This window comes from Carcharhinus amblyrhynchos, chromosome 9, assembly GCF_965287045.1.
Source record: "Carcharhinus amblyrhynchos chromosome 9, sCarAmb.v2.hapA, whole genome shotgun sequence".
NCBI classification, from domain to species: Eukaryota; Metazoa; Chordata; class Chondrichthyes; order Carcharhiniformes; family Carcharhinidae; genus Carcharhinus; species Carcharhinus amblyrhynchos.
Genome location: NC_137332.1, coordinates 3,394,720 through 3,409,185, shown reverse-complemented (window position 1 = coordinate 3,409,185; position 14,466 = coordinate 3,394,720). Strand labels below are relative to the sequence as shown.

Genomic DNA, 14,466 nt, shown 5'->3' with positions numbered 1-14,466 from the left:
GATGTTTCTTTGCGGCTGTTGCTCGAGTCTGTCTCAGGAGCAGATGTCGAAAGTTTGGGAAGGTGGTAGTTTAATGGTATTATCACTAGATTATGAATCCAGAAACTCAGCTAATGTATTGTGGACCCGGGTTCAAATCCTGCCATGGCAGACGGTGAGATTTGAATTAAAAAAAGTCTGGAATTAAGAATCTGCTGATGACCATGAAACCATTGTCGGAAAAAAATATTTGGTCCACTTTAGGGAAGGAAATCTGCCTTCCTTACCTGGTTTGGCCTATATGGGCAGTGAGGTGGCACAGTGGTTAGCACTGCTGCCTCACAGCGCCAGGGACCTGAACTCAATTCCTGGCTTGGATCCCTGTCTGTGTGGAGTTTGCATATTCTCCCCATATCTGTATGGGTTTCCTCCAGTGCTCTGGTTTCCTTTCACACACTGTGCGGATTAGGTGGATTCGCCATGTTAAATTGCCCTTTAGTGTCAGGTGGATTAGCAGGGTAAAGGCATGGGATAATGGGATAGGGCCTGGGTGGGATTGTGGTTTGAAGTAGGGAAAGGGTGAATGCATTTTGTATCTTGAAGAGGGGAAAGGATTAATGGATTTTGTACCTAGAATATGTCACAAACATAACCCTTCATCACGGCTGATCTTCCCAGGCTTATATTGCTCCTGGCAGTAATATAAGTTATTGTTCATGTATTATATGCTTTCACTCTCATTTTTATAAAGATAGATAGTTTAGTGTGCCTGTTATTTTGCAGACTTTGCAAATCTTACTTATTTGTGTTAGTTGGACATTGTTACACAGATGGTAGTTTACGATACCGGCTTTTAATAGGAAGAGTCCTGCTGGGACAGCCGCAATCACACAAGTAACTTCAAAGACAGGGATGCCGGTACTGCTGCAGAAGGGTTTTGAATCGTGACCAGATTAAGTCTGTGTCATGACTGCAGCTGTTAGCTGGACAGTAATCTCTGGTCAACTCTGAAGCTAAATCACGATCAGGGAAGGAAGACCTCGACGTCTGGCAAGAATTGGAACTTTGAATCGTGATTACTGCTGGAGCTCAATGTATAAATGCCCACTTGTGTTTGTGTTCTATGAGTAGTCCATTGTAAGGAACCAGTTCTCCCAAAATTCTGGAATAAACGCCAGAGTTTTGAAATAAAAAACCACTGTATTTTGACTCACTAACAGTCTCAGAGGTATTATTTTACCTACAACAGGTTGGTGCGGACTCAATGGCTGAATGGCTTCCTTCTGCACTGTAGGATTCTATATGTGATTCCAGAGCCACAGCAATGTGGTTGATTCTCAACTGCCTCGGGCAATTAGGGAGGGGCAATAAATGCTTACCAGCCAGTAAAGCCCATGCCCCACAAATGAATTAAAAAAAGCACATTTTGCTCTGCGTAAATCAAACCAATGCATGAGAGTGGCATTCTCAATAGTTCTAGAATCTTAAGCAATGTAAAGAGAATATCAAAAAGCAAAATACTGAGAATACTGGCATTACTCAGCAGGTCAGGCAGCACCTGAGAATACAGTCACTTGCTTTTTTTAAAATCACAACAGGAAAACGTTAGAAATGCAATAAGTTTTGAACAAAGGGCAAGGACAAGGACAAAAAGGAGGTTTGTGATAGAGCGGAAGAGAGTGAATGATAGAATTAATGGGCCAAAAGGAATGATGCTGGGGGCAAGGAAAGAAACAAAGGACGTGCTGAGGGTGGGTGCGTTGCTGACAGAATGCAATAAGAGGAAAACCAAAACAGAGAAAAGACAATAGGAGCAATTTATCGTCTGAAATTGCTGAACGCAGTGTTCAGCCTCCGGAAACAGCGAGGAGTTCAAAAATAGATGTGGTGAATTCATTCACTGAATCAGAACCGTGGTCATGACTCATTTTCAAAATGTTCAGATTATGGTGATAACATAAGAAATAGGAGCAGGAGTAGGCCATCTAGCCCTTCGAGTCTGCCCCGCCATTCAATTAGATCATGGTTGATCTGAAGTGGATCAGTTCCACTTACCCACCTGCTCCCCATAACCCTTAATTCCCTTATCTATCAGAAATCTATCTACCCGTGACTTAAATATATTCAACGAGGTAGCCTCCACTACTTCAATGGGCAGAGAATTCCAGAGATTCACCACCCTGAGTGAAGAAGTTCCTCCTCAACTCTGTTCTAAATTGTCCCCCCTTATTATGAGGCCATTAATGAGGTTGTGATCATTAACGTCACTTTTCCTACCGAGTGTATACATTATTGAATCATATCAGACATAACGGAATGAATTGACATGTCCACCTCAGGAACATTAAAAACTTGCACTTGTATGCCACCTCTAATGCAGTAAAACGTCTCAAGGTACTTCACAAGAGCACTTAAAACCCACTTCTTTGATCAAAGTCAACTGTCTATTAAACCCTTTGTCTGGCATTAGTTACCGACATTCTGTGGGTGAATAAGCTTAAAGTATTTCATTGGTTGTAGTGTTTTGGGATGACCCAAAGTCATGAACTTTGTTACAGAACTGTAACTCAATTTGTTGATCTTTGTTTGAAAAATTTCGAAAGCAGCAATAATGCTTTACGAGGCTCCATGCAATTTATAAATGAACTCAAATAAAGTTTAACACCTTATTTGGAAATCAGGATCCACAAGGCTAAGTGCCAGGAGATGCTGGACCATGAACCTTGCTCACAAAGTTTTATGAGCAATTAAAAACATCAAGTACCATAACAGTGGCACAGTGGTTAGCTCTGCTGTCACAGAGCGCCATGGACTTGGTTCAGTTCCAGCCCTTGGGTGACTGTAGAGTTTGCAATTCCCATTACCCATGTGGGTTTCCTCCGGGTGTTCTGGAACATATTCCAAAGATATGGGTTAGGATGACTGATCATAGTAAATTGCTCATTAGTGTTAAAGGGATTGGCAGGGCAAATACGTGGGGCTATGGGGATAGTGTCTGAGTGGGATTGTTGTCAGTGCAGGTTCAATACATCAAATAGCTTCTTTCTACACTGTGGGGATTTTATAAATTTTATACCTTGCAGACGTGCAGTTCAAAATGTGTTCAACTGCACGTGGTTAGTGATAATACAAGTACTTTAGTGCAATGGGTTTCCTGGATGGATGAGTCAAGCTTGTGGTCAACATGCAAGTCACGATCAAAGCATCAGCATTCATCTCAAGTCTGAAGATAGTGTGGTCAAGTTCCACGCCAGAAAGGCTGATGTTCCAGTGCATGATTGGACGGGTGCCACACTGCCAGAGGGTTATTACTGGGGGTGGCGCCGTGCTGCCAGAGGGTCAATACTGGAGGAGCACTACATTGCCAGAGTAGGATAGATTCAGAAAGAATGTTCCCAAAGGTGGGGGAGTCCAGAACTAGGGGTCATAGTTTGAGGAAAGGGGTAAACCTTTTAAACTGAGGTGGGGAGAAATTTCTACACCCAGAGTGTGGTGAATTTGTGAAATTCACTACCACGGAATGTAGTTAAGGCCAAAACGTTCTATGATTTCAAGAAGAAATTTGAAATAGCTCTTGGGGTAAAGGGATCAAGGGATAACGGGGGTGATCAAGATATTGAATTTGATGATCAGCCATGACCAAAATGAATGGCGGGGCAGGCTCGAAGGCTGAATGGCCTAATAAGAACATAAGAAATAGGAGCAGGAGTAGGCCATCTAGCCCTTCGAGCCTGCCCCGCCATTCAATAAGATCATGGCTGATCTGTTGTGGCTCAGTTCCACTTTCCCGCCCTCTCCCCATAACCCTTAATCCCCTCTCTTATCAAGAACCCATCAACCCGCTTCTTAAAAATATTTAGCGAGGCAGCCTCCACCACTTCAACGGGCAGAGAATTCCAGAGATTCACCACCCTTTGAGTGAAGAAGTTCCTCCTCAACTCCGTTCTAAACCGCCTCCCCTTTATCTTGAGGCTGTGCCCCCTAGTCCTACTGTCTAGGGCTTCTAGTTTCTAAGATTCAGATAAATGAGTTTTGATCAGTTCGCTTAGCAAGTAGATGAATGGAGTTAAGATGTTTATCATCTAATTTAATCATTACAGCATAGGAGACAGCCATTTGGCTCATCATGTATGCACTGGCTTTCCAAATCAGCATCATGACTTTGTGCCATTCCTCTGTCTTTTCCCCAGAGCCCTGCACATTATTTCTATTCAAATAATTATCTAATGCTGTCCGGAATACCTTGATTGAACCTGCCTCCACCACACTTTCAGGCAGAACACTCCAGACCCCAACCACTCACTGAGTGAAAAAGTTTCTTCTGCATCACTGTTGCAAATCACTCATTTTAATGCTTCTACAAGGGGAAAACAGTTTCTCGTCATCTACTCCCTGTTGGGGCCCTCATGACTTTGAGCATCTCTATCAAACCTACTCTAAGCCATTTTCCCTCCAAGGAGGACAATTCCAACCTCTCCAATCTATCCTCATAACTGAAGGTTCTCATCCCTGGAACCATTCTCTTCTGCACTCTCTAAAATGTGTTCACATCCTTTCTCTGGTGTGGCACCCAGAACTGTACACAATATTCCAGCAGAGGTCTAACTAGTGTCTTGTCTTAAGTTCAGCATAATCTCCTTGCTCTCGTACTTTATAACCCGATTAATAAAGCCCAGAATACTATATGCTTGAACTGTTTTCTCCACCTGTCCTGCAACCTTCAAAGATCTATGTTCATTTACATCCAGCTCCTTCTGCTCCTGTACCCTTTTACCCCTTATTTTATATTGTCGCTCTATGTTCTTCCTCCCAAAATGCATCACCTCGCACTTCTCCACATTAAACTCCATCTGCCGCCTATCTGCCACTCCATCAACTTGTCTCTGTCCTTTTGAAGTTCTACACTATAGTCTTCTCAGTTTACAATACTTCCAAGTTTTGTGTCATCCACAAACTTTGAAACTGTCCCCTGCACATCAAGATCAAGATTGTTAATATATATCAGAAAAAGCAAGGTTCCCAATACCAACCCCTGGGGAATTCCACAACATACCTGCCTCCAGCCTGAAAAATATCCATTCACCATTACTCTGTTTTCTATTACTCATTAATTTTATACCCACATTGCTAGTTGTCCCTTTAATTCCATACACTAACTTTTCTTACAAGTCTGTTGTGTGGCACAGTATTGAATGCCTTCTGAAAGTCCATGTACACCGCATTAACAACATTATCCTCATTGATCCTCTGTTACCTCCTCAAAACACTCCAGCAAGTTAATGAAACACAAGTTCTCCTCTCAAAACCCATGCTGGCTCTTCTTGATGCACCCACATTTTTCCACATAACTACTAATTCTATCCAGAATAATTGTTTCCAGCAGCGCGCCTACCAATGTTTAACTGTAATTGTTGGGGCTATCCTTACAACCTTTTTGAATGGCGGGGGATGAACGGTCACCTTCTGGTACTAGAGGATATTTTTTGTACCTACATAATCATCCTTCTTCGATCCGTATGAGGCGATGTAATCAGAATGTTTGTCCAATAACAGTACTGTGGGAGCATCGGCTTTGAGAACCACATCTTTCACTGGAGTGCCCTACGAAACAAAGGTACATAAGTGGAACAATCAGAAAATACTGCAACATTCATACATCAGGTAACTTGAGCTAAAATGAATGTAGAACTGCCACAGTGAGCCTAGTGTCTGGGTTAGGAGATGGATGGGGACAGTGGGATCGTGATATTGTGAAATGAGAGCTACTTCATTTGCTGCAACCCTGTCCTCTATTGTGTTCATGTGAGATATCAAAAATTTGCCTCATTGTGAGCATCCTGCAAGAATGAAAAACATTGGCACTTACTGGATCTGTAATAAAGAGGGCTTGTTGTAACAAAGTCAGCACAGCAATGTCAAAAAAGCAAGTTCTGTAATTCTGTCTAAACATTCCTAGCTGGAGACATTCCACTCACATAGCCTGTTCTCTTATGACTACTACTTGAAGATCTTTAAGCCGAATTTGTGATTCTACTTTATTCTATTCAAGGAATATCAAAGATTTGTTTGGGGATTTTCAAAAAATTAATAAAACATTTTTCACCAATGGAAGAGTCTATGGCAAGGAGACAAACCTTAAAATTAGTGTCAAGCCACACAGTTTACCCAAACATGGCACCTCCAGTAGGATGAGCCCAGCTTTTGTGATGGACGTGGAGCTTAATTATTTGGTTTACATTAAACTTAGAGTGCAGAAACAGCCATTTGGCCAAAACAGCTTATGTCAGTCTCTTTTCTCCACATACGCCTGCCCCCATCTAACCCTCTCTAAGTCAATCAACATACCTCTTTCATCTTCCCCTAAAATGCATCTATAATATTCGCCTTAACCACTGCCATGGGCCACATCTTTCTGTTCCTCTTTCAGATGAGAACCATTTGCAATATCTGAATTTGTTACTAATCCCATCTCACAACTCTCTGGGCTAAGGTCATAAGAAACAGTCCTTGAGTCTGCTTCAGTTTGCAGTTAGATCACCAAAATCCTTTTTAATTTTATGGATTTCTATCTGGTCACCCCAGCCTGTTCAGTCACCCTTAACCTGTAGCAGAATGCTACCAACTAAAGCATATTGGGGAGGCGGTGACCTAGTGGTATTATCGCTAGACTATTAAACCAGAAACTCAGCTAATGTTCTGGGGACCCGGTTCGAATCCTGCCATGAAAGATGGTGGAATTTGAATTTTTACGGGTTATGGGGAGAAAGCGGGAAAGTGGAACTGATCCACTTCAGATCAGTCACGATCTTACTGAATGGCGGGGCAGGCTCGAAGGGCTAGATGGCCTACTCCTGCTCCTATTTGTTATGTTCTTATGAATTCAATAAAAAAAATCTGGAATTAAGAATCTATTGATGACCATGAAACCATTGTCGATTGTCGGAAAAACCCATTTGGTTCATGTATGTCCTTCAGGGAAGGAAATCTGCCATCCTTACCTGGTCTGGCTTACATGTGACTCCAGAGCCACAGCAATGTGGTTGACTCTTAACTGCTCTCTGAAAAGACCTAGCAAACACTTCAGTTCAAGGCCAGCCAGGGATGCCCGTGTCCCATGAACGAACAAAAAAATATCTGGCACCTCAAAGATAAATGCGGTATTCAACATCACTATAACATCAGGGACAAGTTATAATAAAGACAACAATCTTGAAATCATTATCCGTAGACTCTTTAAAATATAAACCACTTTTCTCTCTGTGCGAAATTTGCTTCTTTCAAACTGGTCTGGACAGTTCAATCGCAGGGAACGTTTATCTGGGTTGCCAAGAAAATGGCATACAGATTCTGTCTGGTATCTTTGTTCCTCACAAAACAACACAAAGTACAGAGAGATTGGGGAAAAGGTGAGGGTGCAGTGATACTGGCCAGCGTTCACACCCTGCTGCCAGCAAGGATGGAGAATTTGGCACTCAGCCAAATCTCCATTCACTGCAGTGGGACCAGAGATTCCCACTGCTGTGAACAGCTGGAGACTCCGAACCCACTGTTGCTGGACTAATAATCCAGAAACCCTACGTTAAACACTAAGAACCCGGGTTCGAATCCCACCATAGCAGAAGGTGGATTTAAACTGAATAAAACATCCGGAATTAAAAGTCTAATGATGACCATGAAATGACTGTCAATTGTCAGAAAAACCCAACTGATTCACTGATGTTTTTTAGAGAAGGAAATCTGCCATCTATACTACCCAGCAACTCAAAACTAAACATCTATGAGATGCTGTAGGCCAGCAGCAGCTGCAGAATTGCACTCAACCACAGTCTGTAACCTCACGGCCTGGCATATCCCCCACTCTACCACTATACCATTGTGTGTGGGGGGAATCAACCCTGGTTCAATGAAGAGCACAGGACGGCATGCCAGAAGTAGCACCAGGCATACCTAAAGATGACGTGTCAACCTGCTGACACGACAACACAAGGCTGCCAAACTCTATGAGCAGCAAGTAATACGGTAAGTCGTCTCACAACACCAGGTTAAAGTCTAACAGGTTTATTTGGCAGCAAACACCACTAGCTTTCGGAGTACTGCTCCTTCGTCAGGTGAGTGGGAGTTCTGTTCACAAATAGGCTTACCAAGACAAACTCAATTTACAAAATAATGGTTGGAATGCGAGTCTTTACAGGTAATCAAGTCTTAAAGGTATAGACAATACCTTTGTGGAGAGTGGGTTAAGCACAGGTTAAAGAGAAGTGCATTGTCTCCAGACAGGACAATTAATGAGGTTTTGCAAACCCAGGCAAGTCATGGGGGTTACTGACAGCGCGACATGAACCCAAGATCCTGGTTGAAGTTGTCCTCACGTGTGCGGAACTTGGCTATCAGTCACTGCTCAGCAATTCTGCATTGTCACTTGTCATGAAGGCTGCCTTGGAGAACGCTTACCCGAAGATCAGAGGCCAAATGTCCGTGACCACTGAAGTGTTCCCCAACAGGAAGAGAACACTCTTGCCTGGTGATTGTCAAGCGGTGTTCATTCATCCGTTGTCGTAGCGTCTGCATGGTCTCCCCAGTGTACCATGCCACGGGACATCCTTTCCTGCAGCATATCAGGTAGACAACGCAAGTTGTCCACAGCGAGGAACAGACAGAGCTAAGCAACCCTATAACCAATGGATCAGATCTAAGCTCTGCTGTCCTGACACATCCAGTTGAGAATGCTGGTGGACAATTAAACAACTCACTGGAAGATGCGGCTCCACAAATATCTCCATCCTCAATCATAGAGGAGCCCATCCCATCAGTGCTAAGGATAAGGCAGAAGCATTTGCTGCAATCTTCAGACAGAAGTGCCAAGTGGATGATCCATCTCGGCTTCTCTGGAGATCCCTAACCAATTTGAATCACTACATGTGACATCAAGAAATGGCTGGAGGCACTGGATGCTGCAAAGGCAATAGGCCTGTCAATATTCCAGCAATAGTACTGAAGATTTATGCTCCAGAACCAGCCACATCCCTAGCCAAACTCTACAGCATTGGCATTACCCAGCAATGTGGAAAATTGCCCAGGTATTTCCTGTACACAAGAAAAAGGACACAACCCAGCCAAATACCCCTCCATCAGTCTACTCGATCATCAGTAAAGTGATGGAAGGAGTCATCAACAGCACTATCAAGCAGCTCTTATTCAGCAAAAACCTGCTCAGTGATGAACAGTTTGGGTTTCAACAGGGTCACTCAGCTCCTGACATCATCACAGTCTTAGTTCAAAGGCAAAAGTTGAGTGGCAGAGGTGATATGAGAGTGACTGCCCTTGACATCAAGGCAGCTCTTGACCCAGTAGGAGCTCTAGCAAAACTGGAGTCAAGGGGAATCAGGTGGAAAATCCTACACTGGTTGAAGTCATTCCTGGTACATAGGAAGATGGTTGCGATGATTGGAGGTGAATCATCTCAGCTCCAGGGCATCACTACAGGAGTTCCTCAGGGTAGTGTCCCAGGTCCAACCATCTTCAGCTGCTTCAATGATCTTACTTCCATCATAAGGTCAGAAGTGGGATGTTCGCTGATACTGCACAATGTTCAGCATCATTCACCACTCCTCAAATACAAATAGCAAGACCTGGCAACATCCAGGGTTCAGCTGATAAGTAGCAAGTAATATTCATGCCACACAAGTGCCAGGAGATGACCATCTCCAACAAGAGAGGATCTAACAATTGCCCATTGACATTCAATGGCATCATCATCACTAAATCCCCCTCTTCAGCATCCTGGGGATTACCATTGACCAGAATCCGAACTGGACTAGTCATATAAATACGATGGCTACCAGAGGTCACAGGCTAGGAATCCAGTGGCGAGTAACTCACCCCCTGACTCTCCAAAGCCTGTCCACCAACTACAAGGCACAGGTCAGGAGTGTGATGGAATACTCTCCGACTTGCCTAGATGAGTGCTGCTCCAACAACACAAGTAGTTTGACAGCATCCAGGACAAAACAGCCCAGTTGACTGTTGCTCCATCAACAAACATTCATTCCCTCCACCACCGATGCACAGGGGCCACAGTGTGTACAATCTACGAGATGCATTTTAGGAATTCACCAAGGATCCTTTTCCAAACCCACGACCGCTACCAAGGAGAAGGACAAGAGCAGCAAATGCCTGGGAACGCCACCACCTGGAGATTCCCCTCCAAATCACTCACCACCCTAACTTGGAAATATCTCAACCTTCCTTCACTGTCACTGGGACCAAATCCCAGAACTCCCTCCCTAAGAGCACTGTGGGTATACCTACACTTCAGGTTCTACAGTGGTTCAAAAAGGCAACTCACTACCACGTTCTGATAGGCAGCTAGGGATGGGTAATAAACGATAGCCGAGCCAACGATGCCCACATCCCGTAAACAAATTTAAAAAGCGAAGTTAACAGAGAAATGCCATTCCCCTTGGGAGATATCGTCTCTTGTAGAGGCACAGCAATCTTACCTTGCACATATTCCTTCCTCCTGCCCCAGATCTCAACTATGCTGTCTCCATCCAATCCAAAATCTCTTTTAAAGGTCATCGAGGTTCACAGCATGAAACAGGCCATTCGGCGCAAGTTGTCCATGCAGCCTTCTTTTTTTTAAAAACTCTTAAGCTAATCCCAATTGCCCACATTTGGCCCATATCCCTCTAGACCCATCTCATCCATGTAACTATCTAAATGTTTTTTTAAGAGACAAAACTGTACCTGCCTCTACTACCACCTCTGGTAGTATGGATAAAAGACTAAGAAGTCAGCATTATCCTAAATTACCAAAGTTGTGGCCTGTGATATAATGCAATGCTTCCCATTTAACAATATCATTTCATTTTCATCAATTTAATTTGACTCAGATTCAGTCTGTCCTCTGCACTTGTGGCTTTTTCTCTCACACAGCACCTTCCAAACTAGAAAGGTCAGGGCAACAGACTTGAGGCAACTCTACTACCTGTTGGTCCCATCTAAAACACACACATTCCCGACTTGGAAATTTCTGCAACACAGCTGGATTAAAGGCTTGGAACTCCGAACCCAATAGCAAGATAGAAAGGGCAATAGTGTCCCTCTCACGAGGTATGGTCTATACATTACCGCCAGGCCAGTCAAAGTTTCTGCATGCAAAGGACAAAGTTTAGAATTTGCTTTGGAAACAGCAGTGGATGTCATCGATCAATTAGAGCATAGAACAGTACAGTACAGGCCCTTCAGCCCTCGATGTTGTGCCGAGTTATGTCTGAACCCAAGATCAAGTTATCCCACTCCCCATCATTTTGGTGTGCTCCATGTGCCTATCCAATAACCACTTGAAATTTCCTAAAGCGTCTGACTCCACTATCACAGCAGCCCATGGAGAACCTCATCAAGCGCCTTACTAAAATCCATGTATACGACAATCAACTGCTCTACCTTCATCTATAGACTTAGTTACCTCCTCAAAGAATTCAATCAAATTTGAGGTAAGACTTACCCCGCACCAACCTGTGCTGACTATCCCGGATTAAGCTGCATCTCTCCAAATTTTGTTAATTTTTAATTGGAGATTGATAGATGTTTGCCAACGAAAAGTATTAAAGATACGGGAAAAGATCAGTCGGGCCAGTGAGCCGACGAATGGCAAATGGAGTTTAATTTAGATAAATACGAGGTGATGCATTTTGGTCGATCGAACCAGGGGCAGGACTTACTCAGTTAACGGTGAGTGTTGGGGAGAGTTAGAGTAAAGAGATCTAGGAATACATGTTCATAGCTCCTTGCAAGTGGAGTCACAGGTGGACAGAGTGGTAAAGAAGGCATTCGGCATGCTTGGTTTCATTGATCAGAACACTGAATACAGGAGTTGGGATGTCTTGTTGAAGTTGTACAAGACATTGGTAAGGCCACACTTAGAATACTGTGTATAGTTCTGGTTACCCTATTATAGAAAGGATATTATTAAATTAGAAAAAGTGCAGAAAGGATTTACTAGGATGCTACTGGGACTTAATGTCTCGAGTTATAAGCAGAGGCTGGATAGATTAGGATTTTTTCCTCTGGAGCGTAGAAGGCTGAGGAGTGATCTGATAGAGGTCCATAAAATAAGGGGCACAGATCAGCTAGATAGTCAATATCTTTTCCCAAAGGTAGGGGAGTCTGAAACTGGAGGGCAGAGGTTTAAAGTGAGAAGGGAGAGATACACAAGGGTCCAGAGGGGTAATTTTTCACACAGAGTGGTGAGTGTCTGGAACAAGCTGCCAGATGTAGTAGCAGAGGCAGGTACAATTTTATCTTTTAAAAAGCACTTACACAGTTACATGGGTAAGATGGGTATAGAGGGACATGGCCCTCTATTGGGACGAGCTTAGGGGTTAAAAAGGCTTGGCGTGGATAAGTTAGGCCAAAGAGCCAGGCTCCATGCTGTAAACCTCTATTAATCTATGAGATCCAAGGAATCAGTCCAAGATCACCAATGATTTGAATAAATGGTGAAAGAGACTGGAGAGGATAAATGGTCTCCTCCTGTTCCTAGGAGGAGGAACATCTTCACTACGCATGCTGCAATGCTTCACCCACCACCGACCCAAGGTGCAACTAGAGATGGGCAATAAATGCCGGCCTTGTCAGCAACATCTGTATGCGAAGAATCAATAAAACCTCTGATTCTGAATCAATGACCTTAAAGATAAATCCACCCATTAAAATAAATTCAATTTGTATGCAGCAAGATCCTATGAATAGCAACATGAAAAGTAATTATTTAAAAAAGACAGCTTTGACTTAGGAATAAATATTGGTGATTTCATCAGGGAAATTTGCCTGCCCTGAAATTGATCCTGGAATCTTTAATATCCACCAAAACGTTCACAGTTCAACACCTCATCTGAAAGTCATCAAGCCCATTGGGGCGGCGCTCCCGCAACCACCCCACCCACCCCCCCGGCACCCACCCTCCGACGCAACTGAGAAGTTCAGACAACATTATACATTCAAGTCCCTGCATTTGTAGTTAAATTCACTATCTGAGAGCAAACACTATTACTAAGTGGAGGACAAAGTACAAGAGATTCCACCGAATACAAAATCAACAATGATAATCATAGAAGAAAACCAGTAAGCAATATATTTCCTGCAGCAGAAACACTGAGGGGAAGCCCAGGTTCAGAGCTGGGGTGTGGACGTCTGGGCTCCAGGGTGGCAGGAAGAATTGGCAAAGAGGGGGAGCTTGGCTTTGCAGGCAGGAGGGTACAGTAGTCATTGGGGTAGAGTGGCCAGTGGGAACTTGATTTATTATCATATCCATTAGTATACAATGAAAAGTACTGTTGTTGCACACATTCATAGAAAAGGAAAGGAGAGAGTGCAGAATGTAGTGTTACAGTCATAGCTAAGGGTGTAGAGAAAGATCAACCTAACGCGAGGTAGGTCCATTCAGAAGTCTGACAGCAGCAGGGAAGAAGCTGTTCTCGAGGAAGAGGGGCCGGTGAGGAATAGTCAAGGTAGAGAATTGGGGGGGGGGGGGGGGAAGAGGGAGGGAATGACACTATCGACCCCCAATGTGAACAAGTAAATGCCCATCTCTCTACCCACCCTCAACCCACATTGCCCCCAGCAGCCAAACATCCCCCCCCACACCCCCTCACCTGCCCCACCCTCACATTTCCCCAGGCCCCTCCCCCCAACAATCATCATCCCCCACCCCTCCTCCCCCCACCCAAACCCCCTGTCTCCCCCCACCCCACCCCACCCAAACCCCCTCAGTCTCCCCCCACCCCACCCCAATCCTCCCCTCCCCACCCCAACCCCCCCCAGTCTCCCCCCCATTCCACCCCTCAGTCTCCTGCCACCCCTCCCCGCCCAACCCAAACCCCCTCAGTCTCCCCCCACCCCACCCCCACCCCCAACCCCCCCCCAGTCTCCCCCTCCATTCCACCCCCCCAAACCCCCTCAGTCTCCGCACCCCCCCCTCACATTTCCCAATTCCACCCACCCCCCCCCCATCTCCCCACCCTTCCCCTAACGGCCCCCGGCGCCCTCTGTGTCTCCCCGCTCCGCTCCCCTCGGCGCGGTTCCAGAACATTCCCCCCCCCGCTCCTACCATCCCGGCTCCTCCGGCTGCCTCTCGCCGCTGGCGCTCCGGCTCTGCCCCGCACTCAGGACCCCGCCCCCGGCACCGCCCCGCAAAGCTGTCTTCCTCACTGCCTGAATCCCAGCCCAACAAGGCAAGGTACTGCGCCTGCGCGGCTTCCTACCGCCCCCTGTTGACGAGAGGCCAGCGGCGCAGTGGGATGCTCATTCTCACCTGAGCAGGTGCAGGGGGAGCTGCAGATGCTGTAAACACCAGGGCAATGGCAGAGGTGCGAACGCAAGACTTGCTTTTATATAAAAAAGCAAAACACTGTTTATACTGAAATGAAATAGAAAATGCTGCATAAACCCAGCAGGTCTGGCAGCATATTGGAGAGAGGAAATAGA

General features: G+C 44.9%; 1 protein-coding gene across 1 annotated transcript in view; it reads right to left on the bottom strand.

Moving 5' to 3' along the window:
• The window catches only part of rabggtb (Rab geranylgeranyltransferase subunit beta), a 50,206-nt gene extending 36,047 nt beyond the window's left edge, over nt 1–14,159 (bottom strand). The window contains exons 1-2 of the mRNA XM_080195088.1: nt 14,090–14,159; nt 5,473–5,580 (exon numbers count right to left, since the gene is read on the bottom strand). Coding sequence (XP_080051214.1) covers nt 5,473–5,580; nt 14,090–14,092 — 111 coding nt within the window. The 5' untranslated portion in view covers nt 14,093–14,159. The remainder of the gene's footprint in view (nt 1–5,472; nt 5,581–14,089) is intronic.
• Between the last annotated feature and the right edge of the window lie 307 nt (nt 14,160–14,466).